The sequence below is a fragment of the Trichosurus vulpecula genome, chromosome 9, assembly GCF_011100635.1.
Source record: "Trichosurus vulpecula isolate mTriVul1 chromosome 9, mTriVul1.pri, whole genome shotgun sequence".
Lineage (NCBI taxonomy): Eukaryota > Metazoa > Chordata > Mammalia > Diprotodontia > Phalangeridae > Trichosurus > Trichosurus vulpecula.
Window position 1 is genome coordinate 77,321,330 of NC_050581.1, and position 15,826 is coordinate 77,337,155.

Consider the following 15,826-nt stretch of genomic DNA (forward strand, 5'->3'; position numbering starts at 1 on the left):
ATGACCACTGGAGACACTAAAAATAATGGGCCACCAGCTTTGAAGATAATTCCAAAAAAAAAAAAAGAATCCCAAAAGGGTTTTTTAGCAATAGCATTATTATTAGCTTAAGTATATAACCTCTTTAAGAGACTATTTGGAGAGCAAAAACATTCATACGAATGCATAAAATTTGTCTATTGGTTAGAAAATCAATCACATTACCTCATAAGTATACCTCATCTACTACCTAGTACTACCTTAAAATATATCTATATATCTATCTATATCTATGTAGCCACAAGCAGCTAGGTGGCACAGTGGATAGAGAGGCCAGGACTACAATCAGGAAGACTCATCTTCCTGAGTTCAGCTACTTACTAGCTGTGTGACCGTGGGCAAGTCACTTAACCCTGTTTGCCTCAGTTTCCTCATCTGTAAAATGAACTGGAGAAGGAAATGGTGGTGAATCATTCCAGTATCTTCATCAAGAAAATCCCAAAAGGGGTCACGGAGAATTGGATACAACTGATACAACTATACAACAAAATGAAACCACACATCTATATATGATAGAAACCACCTTACCATTCAGTTATACCCTAATGTTGTTATTCTGCCGTTGGTACTTCATGTATTTACAACATAATCTCTAACTGTTAATACCTGAAGAGCAGGGATTATATCCATCAGTGCACAGCATTTTGCATAGTGCTACATATAAGCATCAGCACTTTATATATTTCTGATTTTTTTTGATCAAGGCTATGATTTGGGGTGAACCAACAAGCAGAATAGAATCATGCCCAATTTTTACACTACATACGCCCCTACCGCTGTTCTATTTCTAGTGAACAATCACTCTGGCTGCTGTGTAACCTCTGCCCAGATACGGCGGCTAGCAAGCTTCATCACGACTCCAGCAGCTCTAGAGCACCAGCTCCAAGACAACTGCTAGGGTCAACTTGTTAGGCAGTTCCAAAACTCAAACATAAATGTGGTTACCTTCAGTTTTCTTTCCTTTTCTTGTACAATGGCACGAGTGATGGTGAGTGTGGAGTAAGTAAAGCTCAGCATAAGCAGTAAGGGAAGCTGGTATTGGATGGCAACCAGAAAAGAGTCTGAAATGAATGGCGGGTATGGGAACCTCTTTGCAATGATGGCGACCTTCTCAAACAGTCTGGTCGTGGCAGCGCTTGCATGATATTGCATAATGGCTTTATCCACAGCATGCTGAACAGCCAGGAATCCTTCTCGGATGTATCCTAAAGAAGAAAGGAAAGGACACCAAGCCCAGTAAGTAGAAAATCGGAGGTGCCAGGCAGCTGGCTTTCAGAGTGCTGCCCACCATGGAAGTGGAGGTATGGAGGACATCCCCACAGTTCTCATGAAGAGGGATGGAAGGAAATGGTCACCTCTCTGGCCCTTCTATTGTTGGAAACTTTTTCTGCCTCAGTGACCCTACAAAATAAATGTACACACAAAGAGTGGGACAGGAGCAAGCAGTAACATTTTCATCTCTATGTGAATGGTATTTGATATCAACAGAACAAATACAACAGGACACAGTCTAAAACCAGGATGGGCAAGATTATACCATAAAAAAATAAAGGTGATAATTCAATCCAACTCAACAAGCATTAATTAAGAGCTTACCATTCACAGAGTGCCTTAAGAGATACTGGAGATGCAAAGATAAATGAAAAACATCCCCTGCCCTTCAGGAGTATACATACTACCGTGGTGATAGAACATTTGCTTCATATAAGTGAATGTGATATAATTCGAGGAGAGGAGAGCACTAACACCTTGGGGGATCCTAACAACTAGAAAACCTTTCCTGTACAAGGTGGTGCCTAAGAGGGATCTTTACAGAAGCTGAGAATTCTAAGTGCTAGGGGTGAGGAAGGAACACAGTCCGAGCATGGTGGTCAGCCTATGCAAAAGTGCAGAGTGAAGAGATGGAAGGCTAAGCTTGGGGAATGGCAAGTAGGCTAGAACGCAGAGTGCATAAAAGGGGATGATGTGACAGAAGTCTGAAAAGGTGGGCTGCAGCTGGTTATGAAAGGCTTTAAATGTCATGGCAAAGAGTTTATATTTTATCTTAGAATGGGGAGCCACTGAAACTTCTCAAATAAGGTCAGATTTGTGCTTTCGGCAAACATGTGGAAGATGGACTGGAGAGTTTAGAAGTAGGAAGACTGATGAAGAGGCCAGTGCAATAACACAGGGAGAGTTAAGGTGGTGGCTGGATGAGGGGAGAGAAGGCACTGGATTGAGAGATGTTGTAGAAATAGACCAGAAAGCATGGGGTAATCAATTGGATAAGGGCTGGGGAAGAGGTGGGCAGGTTAAGGAAAGTAGGCAAACAGAAAACCAAAATAAAGTCCCTGAAATTCAAGATAAAGTAGACATCTAGAACATTTGTTATCTTCAATATTGTGGCATTTTTATATGTACCTACATATGCGTACATTGTTTTCCCTGATAAGACAGAGTTTCCTTGTTTAATTTCTAGTTTAATTTCTCTTATACTCTTAGTGCACGTGGCATGTCCCCATTCTAGACTGCAAGTTCCACAAGGGCAGGGATTAGGTCTTATCTAAATTTTGTATTTCTCTCATACCTAGTACTATTTCTCCCAATTGATTTAGTCTTTTTGGGGGGAGGGGCAGGGCAATTGGGGTTAAGTGACTTGTCCAAGGTCACACAGCTAGTGTGTCAAGTGTCTGAGGCCAGATTTGAACTCAGGTCCTCCTGACTCCAGGGCCAGTGCTCTACTCACTGTGCCACCCAGCTGCCCCCCACGTTGATTTCTTAATAAATATTTATTACGCTGAACTGACTTAGCTGAAAAAAACTCTGCTATTTAAGAACAAACAAAAAACCCAGCACACAGAGTTCTCCTCACCAGGTTCTCCTCCATCAGGGAATGAAGGTTCCCTGGGTCCTGGAGTCGGGAAAAGTGGAAAGAGAGAGGTAGTGTGCCATCCTTCAATCTCTTTTGGAAAAAAGAGATTCGACCCAGCCCACATGTCATTCTTCCGAAAGTAACTGAAGCGCAGGTGGTACTTAACCTACGAAAGGCAAATAAGAAACAAACTGTAATCCATGGGAATAAACATTTTTCATCTGAAACCTGAGAACAAATACTTCTTTTTTAGGCAAAAAAGAGGTTTTGATGATATGATTATGGGACAGATGCCCACATACAGTAAATGTTCAAGTGAGTAAAGACTGAGTCAGAGAATGACAGCAATCTTGCCTTGAACCAAGTAGCAAATCCTATCACAGTGACACAGGCATGAGGTTACCCAAGCCAGCTTCTCCATTGGTCAGCAATCCATATGGTCCCTTCTAGAAGCAGTGAATTACTGAGGTATCATGAACGGAATAAATGAGTGGTCATACTGACTCCTAACTCCAGAATAGGGGTCTTACGAGTCTCATCAGGCCAGCCACACAAAAATGTCATTCTCTTCTAAAAAGTACTGCATTTAAAATGTTGAGAAATCATACCTAACTTCGTCCTGAAATGCTAGCTAGCTATTCTGCTAGTGTGAGCAGAGGCCTAGGAACCGACATCCCCTTTAGCAAACTTACAGAGCTAGAAAGGGCACTGAGAGATCCTGAGGCCTAACCCCAAAGCTTCAGACAAGAAGTGGGTCAAATCATTCTGTACTGACAGCTGTTTATTCCTAAGAACTTCATGAAAATCAAGGATGTTAGATAAAAAAGACCTCATTCGACTGAACTAAATGAAGGCAGAAAGATGGATGATGATTTGGAGCCTCTGTGGCTAAAGGCTTGGTTAAAATCACTGAAAGCAACTGCAATCATAACAATAATTTAAATAAATAAATACTTCCTTACCTCAAGTGGCAGTGGTTCCTTGTAATGATTGAAGTTGTGCTCAAACACAATACCAGCGAGCACATTGTAAGAGTGATTATTAAATTTAATATAATCTTCAAAATCCTTTTCGGAGGGAAGGCCACGAACTGCAGAGAAAACAAAGCCCAATGGTGAGTATTCTGCATAAGATAATAACGTTCAGTCACCCAAGGAGATGGGAGGGTGTTGGCCTACTCCATCCATAGCCAAGGGAAGCCAAGCTCTCTGTGTTCCCATAAAAAGGCCTCCCTTGGACACAAGTCCCCTTCTCTCCTCAAGGGAAAATGAAAAATAGTAGTGGTTGGGAAAGCAATTCCACTTATTAGACTGTAAATTGTGACTTATTTATCTTGTTGTCCCCTGCACAACCAAATATACCACCATGTACACAGCAGGGTGCTGAATGTTTGTTAAATTAAACAGAATCAGGGCTTGAATGCGGCACTTACACACCGCTCACTGAATCAAGAGTTGTAAAGGACTTCCAGATCCTCCTGCCCAACCCATACCGGAAGCATGAATCACTTCTACAACATCCTTGACAAGCGCTAACCCAGCTTCTGCTAGAAGAGCTCCAGTGACAGGCGACTCATTACTTCTGAAGACAGTCCATTCTGCCTCTGGACAGTCTGAATTGTCAGGAACTTTCTTTTCATTTTGAACTGAAATTTGCCTCTCTGTGACTTCAACCCATACACTGAGGTTCAGCCCTCTGGGGCTGAGCAAAACAAGGCTACCCCTTCTTCCACATGGAATAGAATCTCTTTCAGCTCACATTTTAACAGAAGAGATCACTGTGAGATCAAGGATTTCCTTGAAGCAAAGAAGCAAAATCAAGATATCAGGCCCTGTGAACTACAGGTACAATTTCCCTTCGTGCCTAGTATTAGTCTTATAGAATCATGGAATTGGAACAGATATTAGGGTCCGTCTAATTCACCCCCTACCCCAATTATGAATCCTATTTACAACATCCTCAATAAGCAGTCATCTAACTTCTGCATGAGGGTCTCTAGGAAGAGGAATTTGCATTGGCTCTTACGCCGTATTCTATTAGTGAAGAATACAGTTACTAAACATCATCGGTGGTCACTTCTTAAGCATCTCAGCCCTTGTCTCCTCCTGCTTCCCTTATGCTTTCCCCTCTCTCACAAAACCCTGTGTAAATAGATTACATTACTAGAATCATTTCACAAAGAGAGCTAGGGTATTTCCTGCTTTTGAAATACCAGGGGAAAGTACATACCAAACTTTTTCAAATGAGTAAGACTGTCCTGAAAGCAAGGACTTGAAAGCACTGGTGAGGGTCAAGACCATTCAAAGGTTCCCAATTCACCCAATTCCAGAGCGATGCCCCAGAAGTCTTTTCTCATTCCAGGGAAGGCCTTTGAACAAACTACAAATAGAACCTTGGTTTTGCCAAGAAAAATGTTTTCTGTGTTTGCCCCCTTATTGTTTTATTATTATTACTTCCACATTAAAAATCCTAGTCAACAAATATTTACTGATCACCCTCTAGGTACAAATAATAATTTTTTGGTTTTCTGTGGAGCTTTATACTCTTTAGAAGACTTTCATAAACACTATCTCATTTGTTCCTTCTGTGAGACTGAAAGATAAGCTATGAACTAGTCCTTCCAATTAGCAGATGAGGAAATTGAAGTTAAATGACTTGTCCAAGGTCACACAAGTTAGGGGTACAGCTAGTATCCTACAATTTTTTTTAATCCTAATTTTCCAAAAAGCACATCAATCTCCAGAGATCATCATTGCTAAAAGGGACAAATATAAAGGGCTAAACCAGAAAGAGCTCTCTGATAAACCCATTTAATAATAAGTTTACAGAATAATCCCATCTCCCCCACCATCTAACCTTTCAAATCGATGACTAAAGTCTTTTTCACCATCTCGGTGATCGTCTTCACAGCTTCATTGTTGGAAGGAACATAAACCAGCTCCCATGTATCTTCTGGGGGAGGAAAGTTGAAAAACAAGGGCAGGTCACTGATGGATTGGCCAGGGTATGTGGTAGCATTGGGAATGTTTTCTGAGTGAATATTCTGGCGAAGCCAAATTAGGATTCCAGAAAACAGCAATGGCAGGAGAATTTCCAAGACTGTTACTACAATCTTCCGCTTCTAAAAAGAGAAATGAAATTCTGTATTAATCCAAAATTGAGCGCATGTACAGAGCACCCCCTTGAGAATAACTTCCTCTTCTTGACTTGGGGCTTCCAGAGGTCCCTTTCCTGAAGAGGTACAGTCAAAACTTCATGAAAGAGAACTAGCATAATTTTTCCCCTCTGTTCTATGTTCTGCATCCCATTTCTTCCCACATGTACACCTGTATCTACCTTTAAGGTGTAATTCTTCCAGAGAAGAAGTGTAAACTGCCTGAACACAGCCATTCTTCAGTCCAAATGGGAAGCTCAACTCTAGACAGGGACAGAAAGAAAGAGAAAAAGCATCTGTAATAAACATTTTAGCTGCATATCTTTTGAGGGATATGTTAAAAGGGAAGCTAAAAACAACAGGGAAGAGCAAGTCAGTTAAATATAAATTCTCCCTTTTCCCTACATGGCTCCTCCTTTGCTTGGATCTTCAGCTTTTTCAATGTTGACGAAAAAAAAACACAGAGGAGAACACCTAAGACCACAGGCTTCCTTGCATGGCCAAAGAGCCTTTAGAATATAATGTTCCCTTCTGTGTCATCAGTACCCACGGTCTGTCAGGGTGAGTGATTATCTTTTTTAAAGGAATATGTACCTGCATGAAAGGAGAATCATCGTCCCAGAGGTTTCTGTATGTGGTTTTGTTGTTTTTTTTTTTGGTAATGATAGAGTATAACCCACACCTGATTTCACTGGTGTGAGAAGCCCCTGATGTGGAAACTCCCTTCATGCATGCAGATTTTCTATATATAGCCTCTATCTATCTGTCTGTCCGCAACATACAATTGAAAGGTTGAATGACTTGCCCCCGGTCATAGAGCCAGGATGGACTGCAGGCAAGACTTGAACCCAGGTTTTCTTGACTTCAAGGATAGCCCTCTATCGACTTTGGCATTTGGTCCAATGGCATACTTGATATATGGGATTGCTCAACAATATTACATTAATTAGAGAACAAAGTTGTTTCATATAATCAACCAATAAACAAGCATGCATTAAGGACCTACTACACGCAGGTTGGGCAACTAGGTGGCGCAGTGGATAGTGCTAGGTCTGGAGTCAGAAAGACTTGAGTTAAAATCTGGCCTCAAACACTTATTAGCTGTGTGACCCTGGGCAAGTCACTCAACCCTGTTTGCCTCAGTTTCCTTATCTGTAAATTGAGCTGGAGAAAGAAATGGCAAACCACTCTAGTATCTTTGCCAAGAAAACCCCAAATTGGGTCATGAAGTGTTGGACAAGAATGAAAATAACTGAACAACAACGCAACAGGTAGGGTATGTGAATACAAATGCAAAAATGCAACACAGTTCCTGACCTGAAGGTGTTTATATTCGACTAGACAAATAAGGAAGCCAAGTATTCAGGTTTATGGAATTTATCAGAGTCTTCCTTTTTTTGGCTCCATTACCAGACTGATCTACGACAGGATCAGTGAGATAACTTGATGATTGGATTCCTTAAAATCTGATCTGTGTGTAAGGAATTGGGACAGAGATGGAGGGGAGGGCTATAGGGTCAAGACTGCCTACCAAATTATAAAGATCTTCCTTGTTTTTTGAAAAGATGAATGAAGATGGATGGTCATATGCTTCAAGTCTTGCTATTTCTACTTTTACATCTACTTTTTTTAAATAAATGAGAGCTATCATTTATTTGTTTGTTTTGAGGCAATCGGGGTTAAACGACTTGCCCAGGGTCACACAGCTAGTAAGTGTCTGAGGCTGGATTTGAATTCAGGTCTTCCTTACTCCAGGGCTGGTACTGTATCTACTGTACCACCCAGCTATCACCCCTACATCTATTTTAAAAACAAGTATTTATTATTAATCTTGTATCTAAGCCTTTCTCTACTCACACAGCTCTTACCTTAGTTCAGGCCCTCATTACCTCTCACCTAGACTTTTGGAATGACTCTTAATTGGTCTCCCTTGCTTAAAGCCTCCCCCGACTCCAAACCATCTCCACACAGTGGCCAAAGTGATTTTCTTTGAGCACAAACCTGACCACGTTACTCTGCTAATTCAATAAACTTCAGTAAAGCCCTATTGCCTCTAGAAGAAAAATGCAAAATTCCTCTGTTGGGCTTTTAAAGTCCTTCACAACCCAGTCTCATCAAATCTTTCCAGCCTCATTATACATACATCATGCCCCCTTTCCACACACTACAATCCAATCAAATTGGCCTTCTCTATTCTTCACACGTGACTATCTCCTATATCGTGCCCTTTGCACTGGGCATTCCCCCAAGTATAGGCTGTATCTCTTCACTTTGAATTCACAGAATCTCTCTTTCATTATGGAACAGTTTAAGTACCACCTTCTCCATGAAGCCTTACCTGATTCCTCCAAAATAATGGTATCCTTCCTCCCAACTGCTTTGTGTTTCTTTTTTTTTCCCCAAGGCAATCAGGGTTAAGTGACTTGCCCAGGGTCACACAGCTAGTAAGTATCTGAGGCTGCATTTGAATTCAGGTCCTCCTGACTCCAGGGCAGGTGCTCTATCCACTGTACCACCTAGCTGCCTCACATTGTATTTATTTATTTCATATTTATTTCATATATACTTATATCTGTACATGTTGCCTCTCTTATAGAATGCAGGCTCCTTGAGGGTAGGGATTGTTTTATTTTCTGTGTCTGTGGCTCCAGCACCTAGCACGATGCCTGGCACAAAGTAAGTTCTTAATAAATACTCATTGATTGCAAAATATCTGGAAAAGACGCTGGATTTACAGCAAGAAGACCTGGGTTCAATTCTGCCTCCATCACATACTATCAGCATGGTTGCTGAGCAAGTTGCTTCACCAACCTGGGCCTTGGATTCTTCATCTATAAAATTAGGGAGGGCAGAACTAGATGAACTTTAAGGGCCCTTGTGTGGCAAATAACCAATCATCATCAGAAGCAAGGATTGGCCATTTTAGTCCATAGGTTTTTGACTAGTCAAAGATAATATAACCAAAGCCTAGATAAGACCTGGCAGGTATAACAGGGCAGAACTAATCTTTTTTCCTTGCCCCTTTACAAAAAAAAGACCCCTAAAGCAATTTCAAAATTAAAAACTGGACACACTAATTTGTTTCCATTGAGCCTGAAGTCACTGATTAGAACATACTATGCTAGGTGGGAGTATCTGTTGGAAAAGTATGTTATAGCAGCATAGCTCAATGACACATTGAAAATACCCAGAAAAAGGGAGGGAGCCAAGTTCCATGTGCTTAGGGTGTAGAGTCAGATGACAAGTAGACTTTGGGAAATTCCTATATGCAGAAGGGAGAGAGCCCGAGGTTGCCCTGTTCATTTCCTGACAAGATTTCAGAACTCTTAAGTTTCTTAGTATGAAGAGAAGTATATGACATCTGAAGCTTGCAATAAAGAAGCCAACATAAATGAAGTCATACAATCACAGCAGTTGTGAATTAAAGCCAATTTACTTCTTTTGGTTAGGTACATAGGAACCAAGTGCAACACCCTGAAAAGTTTACAACAGAATTCAATTCAATTTAACAAACATTTATGAACATTTGAGACACTGTGCTAGGCACCGAAAACACAAAGATGAAATATGAGTCATGTCATTGGGTGGCTAGTTATTACTAAGGCATATAACTCACCAGGAAACATATAACTAGTAAATCCTCCTGCAACACATTTCAGAATATTTCAAAATGCCTTTTTTTCTTTAAAAAAAGACGACATGACTGTTGACTTTCTGTGGGAAAATAAATGATATTCTAATAATCAATATATAAAAAATTAATATCGTCCACATAGAAGTCATGCTGATTCTTTTCTCTAGTGTGTTCCTTAAATTCATGCTTCTTAAAATGTTTTTACTCAAAGAGGCCACTGTTAACATCAGTATGAAACACAGCCACAATAAATATGTACATAATAACTTAAAATATGGCTTATAATGAATCATATTATGAAAAGGTATAAGTTTAAAGGAAACAATAATGTGTGCAAAAGGGTTCTAAGTAAATTCTTCTAAGTAAATTATTCTTATTTCTAAATTAAATACTTGGTGCAGAAAATGAAAGATTTATTACCATTAGTATCATAATTAATTAGCATCATAATTAAGACGAGGAGGAGAGGATGGGGACTGGGCCTGTGATTTCATTAGTAGAGAGAACTCCTGGGTGAGGGAGCCCACTGTGCCTGTGCAGGTCGGCACCTCCTCTGCAATTTACGGTTTTAGAAGTTGCCTGGAATATGGAGAAATCAAGTGTTTTGCCCAGGACCACCCAATCACTATGTGTCAGATGTGGGACTCTGAACCCAGGTCTTCCTGGCATTGAGGCCAGCTCTTTATCCATTATACCAGGCTAGTGGTAATATAAAAGATTTCTCCACTCTAAAGAACCACACAGTACAGAAGATAGCAAGGTGAGTGTTTTTAATATAGATACGGAAAAAAGCTACAGCCAAATGGGTAAGCACAGTGTGTGTGGTTAGGGGCAAGAGACTTCATGGTGGGAACCAGGTGAGTCGAAGTGGGCTTCCAGCTCTGACAAATTTGAACTGTTATCTCCACATGTGGAGACTGGTTTTAAGGCAGCGAGTTAAACAAAGCACCTAGGTGGCCGCTAAGCAGTGCAGTGGATAGAGTGCTAGACGTGGAGTCAGGAAGTCCCAAGTTCACATCCAGCTTCAGACATTTACTAGCTGTGTGACTCTGAGAAAGTCATCTAACCCCTATTTGCCTCAGTTTCCTCATCTGTAAAGTGGGGATAATAAAAGCACCTACTGCTTAGGATTGTTTTGAGGATCAAATGAGATATCTGTAAAGCACTTAGGCACTATATAAACGTCAGCTATAGTTAAACAGGAAGAACAGAGTACAACTGCTACTTATTCCTTTCTCCTTACCTCAAATTAATGACTTCTTTTTAAGGGAATGGGGACAAAATGATTGAGGATCAGAGAAAAGTCTCCTTTAACGGTTAGGGAGCAAAATCATAAGATTTAGAGCTGGAAAGAACCTCAGCAGTCATTTACTCCAACCACTCCTGCCCCCAATACACACAACACAACACTTGAAAGATGAGAAAGCTGAGGCCAGTGATGGTTCATTGACGTGTCCAAGGTCATTCAGCTAGTAAGCAGCAAAGCTGACATTTGAACGCAAAGTCAGTTCAGATTCCAAAGCTACTGTTTCTGCACCTACGCTGCACAGAGTCCCTCTCAAGAATACAGCAGTATACTTATTATTTATATGTATGTATATATGTGTATGTGTATATGTATGCATATATACATATAAAAATATCTTTAGGCTCAGGGAGAAGAAAAAGAGAGCAAACAAAGACATTCTTACTCCCTAAGTAAGACAGAGAAGTTATCTAGGCCACTGACCTGGGGTCCTAGGGAGAAGCTCATTGTAGTCCTTCTTCCTCCAGAGAACTGGAAAAAATGGAAGGGATCTAGCTACCTTGGGGTGGGGTTAACAATCCTCTTGAGCCTGCCTATGAATTCCCTAACAAGGCAGCCTTGAAATCTGGCAACACTGAGTACTCTGAGAGGTATCAGGAAAAACATTTGATGATCTGACATCATTTCCAGGCACCTCTTGATAAATCTAGATAAAGAACATCTAAATATGATTTGGAAAATGCTAACAAGATAATATACTCAGAAATAGCTCGCCCACAAGGGGAAAAAGGTATAAATACACTTTTACTTTAAGTAAAACAGGTCTGATACATACAAATCTGTACTTACAAAGAGATCAGCTAGGTATGCATGGCAAAACCTTAAAACATTATATAAATGTGAGAAATTAGGTGGCGATTTTTTTACTTTTCCTCAGTGAATTTAAAATATAACTCAATTAGAACCTACCACCAAAATGATTTATACGCTATTTGGAAAAATTTCTACTGCTTAAAGTAAGATGTATTTATATTTCATAGAGATACATATTTATTTCATTTTATATAAAAACACAAAAAGCTAATGTTCAACAAGCCTCCCCACTTGTATTTTGTTAGATACTAAACAAATAGATCTGCTCTGCTGGGACTCCTTTGGGAAGGATTTTAACTGATATGAGTCTTAAAGCTCAATGAAGTTTAAAACTTTCTGCAATATGATATGCTTAGTTGGAAAGTACTTAAGCTTAATATAGTAAACAAAAAAAAAAAACATTTCTTTTCCTGGGAATCCAGATACTCTTTTTTCAAAAAATCTAATTCTCTCTAATTAATCTACAGTAAAAATATTTTTCTTTAGTGTCAGGGCATCTGGATTTAAGTACTAGACCTGCTGACAAATTCCCTATGTGACTTTGTGTAACTCTGTTCCCTTCCTTGCATCTCCCTTTCCCTTTTTTGTAATAGGAGGTTGTGTTAGATGTTGTCTGAACTTCCAGGCAGTCCTACATTCCACTGAACTCCGAGGATTTGCCACATCTGTCAAGAACTTCAGCCTTCAGCCATGAAAAAACCAGTTATCATTAAGTACTTTAGAAAGTCACTCAGAGATAGAGCCTCAAATAATTCCAACAAATTCTAAAGGGTTACTTCCTGTATTTGAAAACCCTGGTTTATGGAATATTGCACAATTTTTAGAATAGCAAGAAGGGCTGTTACAAGGAAAGGTACAAAATTAAGTCTGCAAAATAAGAAAACCAATCATCCATGGCACAGACTACCTTTATTTTACAGATTAAAGACCAGTGAGCTACCACTCTTGGCTCACAGAGATTATTAGTTAGTAATGGGGGTAAAATATGAGATCAAATTACCATCCTTTATTTACGGTCCAGTTTTCTATAAGACTATAAAAACAAGACACTGGCATGTGTGATTTTTTTTTTTAATTAAAAAAGATTCACCACCTTTTTTCTGCTGCATGTCCATACTTCTATCTTAGACTACCCAAATGATTTTTCAGTGTCTGAAATAAAATCATTACATTTCAACACAACTGTGTGTTATAAATTTAAGCGTTCAAAATTAGACAAACAAACCTGAAGGATACTATAAAGCTTAAGAACAGCTTGGATATTTAATCAGTATGTCAGCAACTAGAATGTCAGCTTCCAAACTGGATGCCAACAAAGCTTTCTTTGTTCACCTTGTGTGGAACTGTGGAGAAGCCTGCCTTGTTTCCAAATCAGGGGCTTGCTTAAGGCAGGAAGTTAAAAAGAGATTGCCTCTGCCTTTATCAGCTACTAAATTCAATGAGTGGGACAAACTAAAAGGGATTGCTGACCATCAGACATGAAAGATAAAAATTCTAACAGAATGAACACGATTTCCTGCCCTAATTAGGGAACTCCTCTTGGTTTACTGGTCACTGCTACCAAGGGTGGCCTTTAATGGCCTTTCCTGAGATCATAGGCTGTGGCTTTCTATGCCTTGCAGGGATCTTAGAAATGACTAATGAAGGTAATGAGAAGCCAAGAAAACATAGCTAGTATTTCTCTTAAGCCTTGCTCTCAGGAATACAAGATAAAATGAACCATAGTTATAGGTGGTCCAAGGCCCTGGAGCTGTGTTAATATTCGATAAACTGGAATAGGGAATACAAAACCTGCCCCTGAGTCAGGTTTAATTCAACTAGAATCAACTGATCAATCCATAAGCCTTTATTAAATGTCCACTCCATTTCAGGCACTGTTCCCAATGCTGGGAATACAAATACAGAGAATAAAACAATCCCTTCTTGCAACGAGTTTACACTCTGGTGGAGGAGGTGACAATTACATATGTGAGTATATACAGAATGTACAGAGAATACATACAACAAATACAGAGAAGTTTATTCAATACCACCAGGTAGATTGGGAGGGACTAGCACGAGGGGTAATCATGAAACCCTGATTCATGTAGAAGATGGTACTTGAGCTGTTTCATGAAGGAAAAAGGGGATTCTATGTTAAGAAGCTGTAAGGACAAGAATAGGGGACTATGACCATACTGGTGTGACTATAGACAAACCTGAATATTCACACACACTAAAATGAAAGTCATATACAGTAATCAAGTTTCATATAACCCCAAATTAGGAAGAAATTATGATCTATATTTGAATATACAGAGACTCAAAAATTGGGATTGGCATGAAGTAAATAACAAATGAAATTAAAAAGAACTTTCAAACAGCTCCATTTTAAACAGACAATTACAATTTAGTAATTTAAGATGTTAGTAATTTAAGATGCATTTTGACACAGCTTTCATACTTGAAAAAAAAACCCCAACACTGAACTCTTTACATTTGTACATCCTTGCATGTCCTGTGTTACTCCCACAACGTGGTCATTAATTCTCCTGGTAAATGCACTAAGCCATGTTTATTATCATAAAATAGCAACTACTTCCTCCCGGAAGTACAGTGGATTCAACACTAAAGTCATCTAAAAGTGGGCTATTTTCTGCATAGACCTGGTATGAGAGGCACCTATGGTATGAAGGGCCCAGTTTAATTCTCGGGGTTATTACATCTTCCTTAATTCTAGCCTTCACCCAGAAATTTGGGAGAAATCTCAGCTGAGCAGCCTCATCAAATCAAGTTCTACATATGCAAGCACACTGACAACAATATATTGAGAAGCAGAGTGATACAGAGAAGAGAGCATTACAGTCAGGATACCTGGGTTCAAATAGGCTCAAGACTAGCCGTATGATTCTGGGCAAGTTGTCTGACTTCTCTGTATCAGTTTCTTCATTAGTAAATTATGGATAATAATCCTTGTACTACCAAGGTTACAGGGTTATTGTGAAGGAAGTTTTATAAACTTTAATGCACTAAATGAGATTGTTTGCAGTACCCAGGTCCTCCCTCCCCTCTGACCACTACACAGGTCCCTGAAAATTATCCCAGGTTCAGGGCACGTTGCGGATCAAACATCCACTTAAAACCATACAGTTCATGAGCCCCAACCAGTGTGTTTCTTTTATCAGCCAACCAGAGGGCACATTAGCTCAAAGCAAAAGACATTCCTCTGCTCCTGACTCTCTGTCCACCGTTCCCCCATAGTCTTTTAACCCTGAAAGCTCCCTCTGACCCTGTGGTCCTCTCCACTGGTGGCTTCCTGGAATCTTAAGATTCCAGAATTCTCAAGGATGGTGGACAGAGAAGTCCTGGAGAAGGAAATGACAAACCACTCCAGTATCTTTGCCAAGAAAAACTCAAAAGGGGCAACAAAGAGTCAGACCTGACTGAAAATGACTGAACACACACATGCCCAGACCAGCCATGCTCACTCCTTCACTCCTTTCCTAGCATCCCTTACCACCCCTCCCTGCCTTCCACGTCCTCACATGGCTGCTTACTCTTCCCCTTCTAGCTCCCTCCTCCCACCCATGGTCACCAGCTATTTTCTTTTCATTAAGATGGAAGCTCCCTGAGGGTAGGTACTCAGTTTCTTTTTTGCTTGTACTTGTATTTCCACTACTTAGAACAGTGCCTGGCATACAATGAGTGCTTTTAACTTAAGGTAGCATAACAAACAAGTGAAAAGAAAAAGTCCTGTCCCACCCCAGCTAAAGATAAGAGTACATTCTCCCACATAACCCATGCAAGAAGGGGAGGTGCAACAAACATGTATGGTCCTTAGTTTGTTTTGCTGTGGAATAATACCCTTAATCTACCTTTCCTCTTATTCTTCCCCTTTCCCTCCTGTTTTCCTGTTTAGTGAAATATATTTCTGTACCCTGTTATGTGTGTATTCTTCCCTCCTTTGACCAGTTCAGATGAAAGTGAGGTTTAAGTGTGAGGGGCTCCCCTCATTCTATTCTTGTTTTTATAGATGACTACTTGCACATC

The 15,826-nt window shown here is 40.0% G+C and overlaps 1 protein-coding gene across 1 annotated transcript in view; it reads right to left on the minus strand.

The window, feature by feature from the left end:
* LOC118830906 (ATP-binding cassette sub-family A member 3-like) overlaps nt 1-15,826 on the minus strand; it is a 117,582-nt gene that overhangs the window by 72,387 nt on the left and 29,369 nt on the right. Inside the window, exons 2-6 of the mRNA XM_036737988.1 lie at nt 6,227-6,307; nt 5,747-6,011; nt 3,853-3,980; nt 2,891-3,056; nt 985-1,244 (exon numbers count right to left, since the gene is read on the minus strand). Of these exons, the coding sequence (XP_036593883.1) occupies nt 985-1,244; nt 2,891-3,056; nt 3,853-3,980; nt 5,747-6,011; nt 6,227-6,280 (873 nt within the window). The 5' untranslated portion in view covers nt 6,281-6,307. The remainder of the gene's footprint in view (nt 1-984; nt 1,245-2,890; nt 3,057-3,852; nt 3,981-5,746; nt 6,012-6,226; nt 6,308-15,826) is intronic.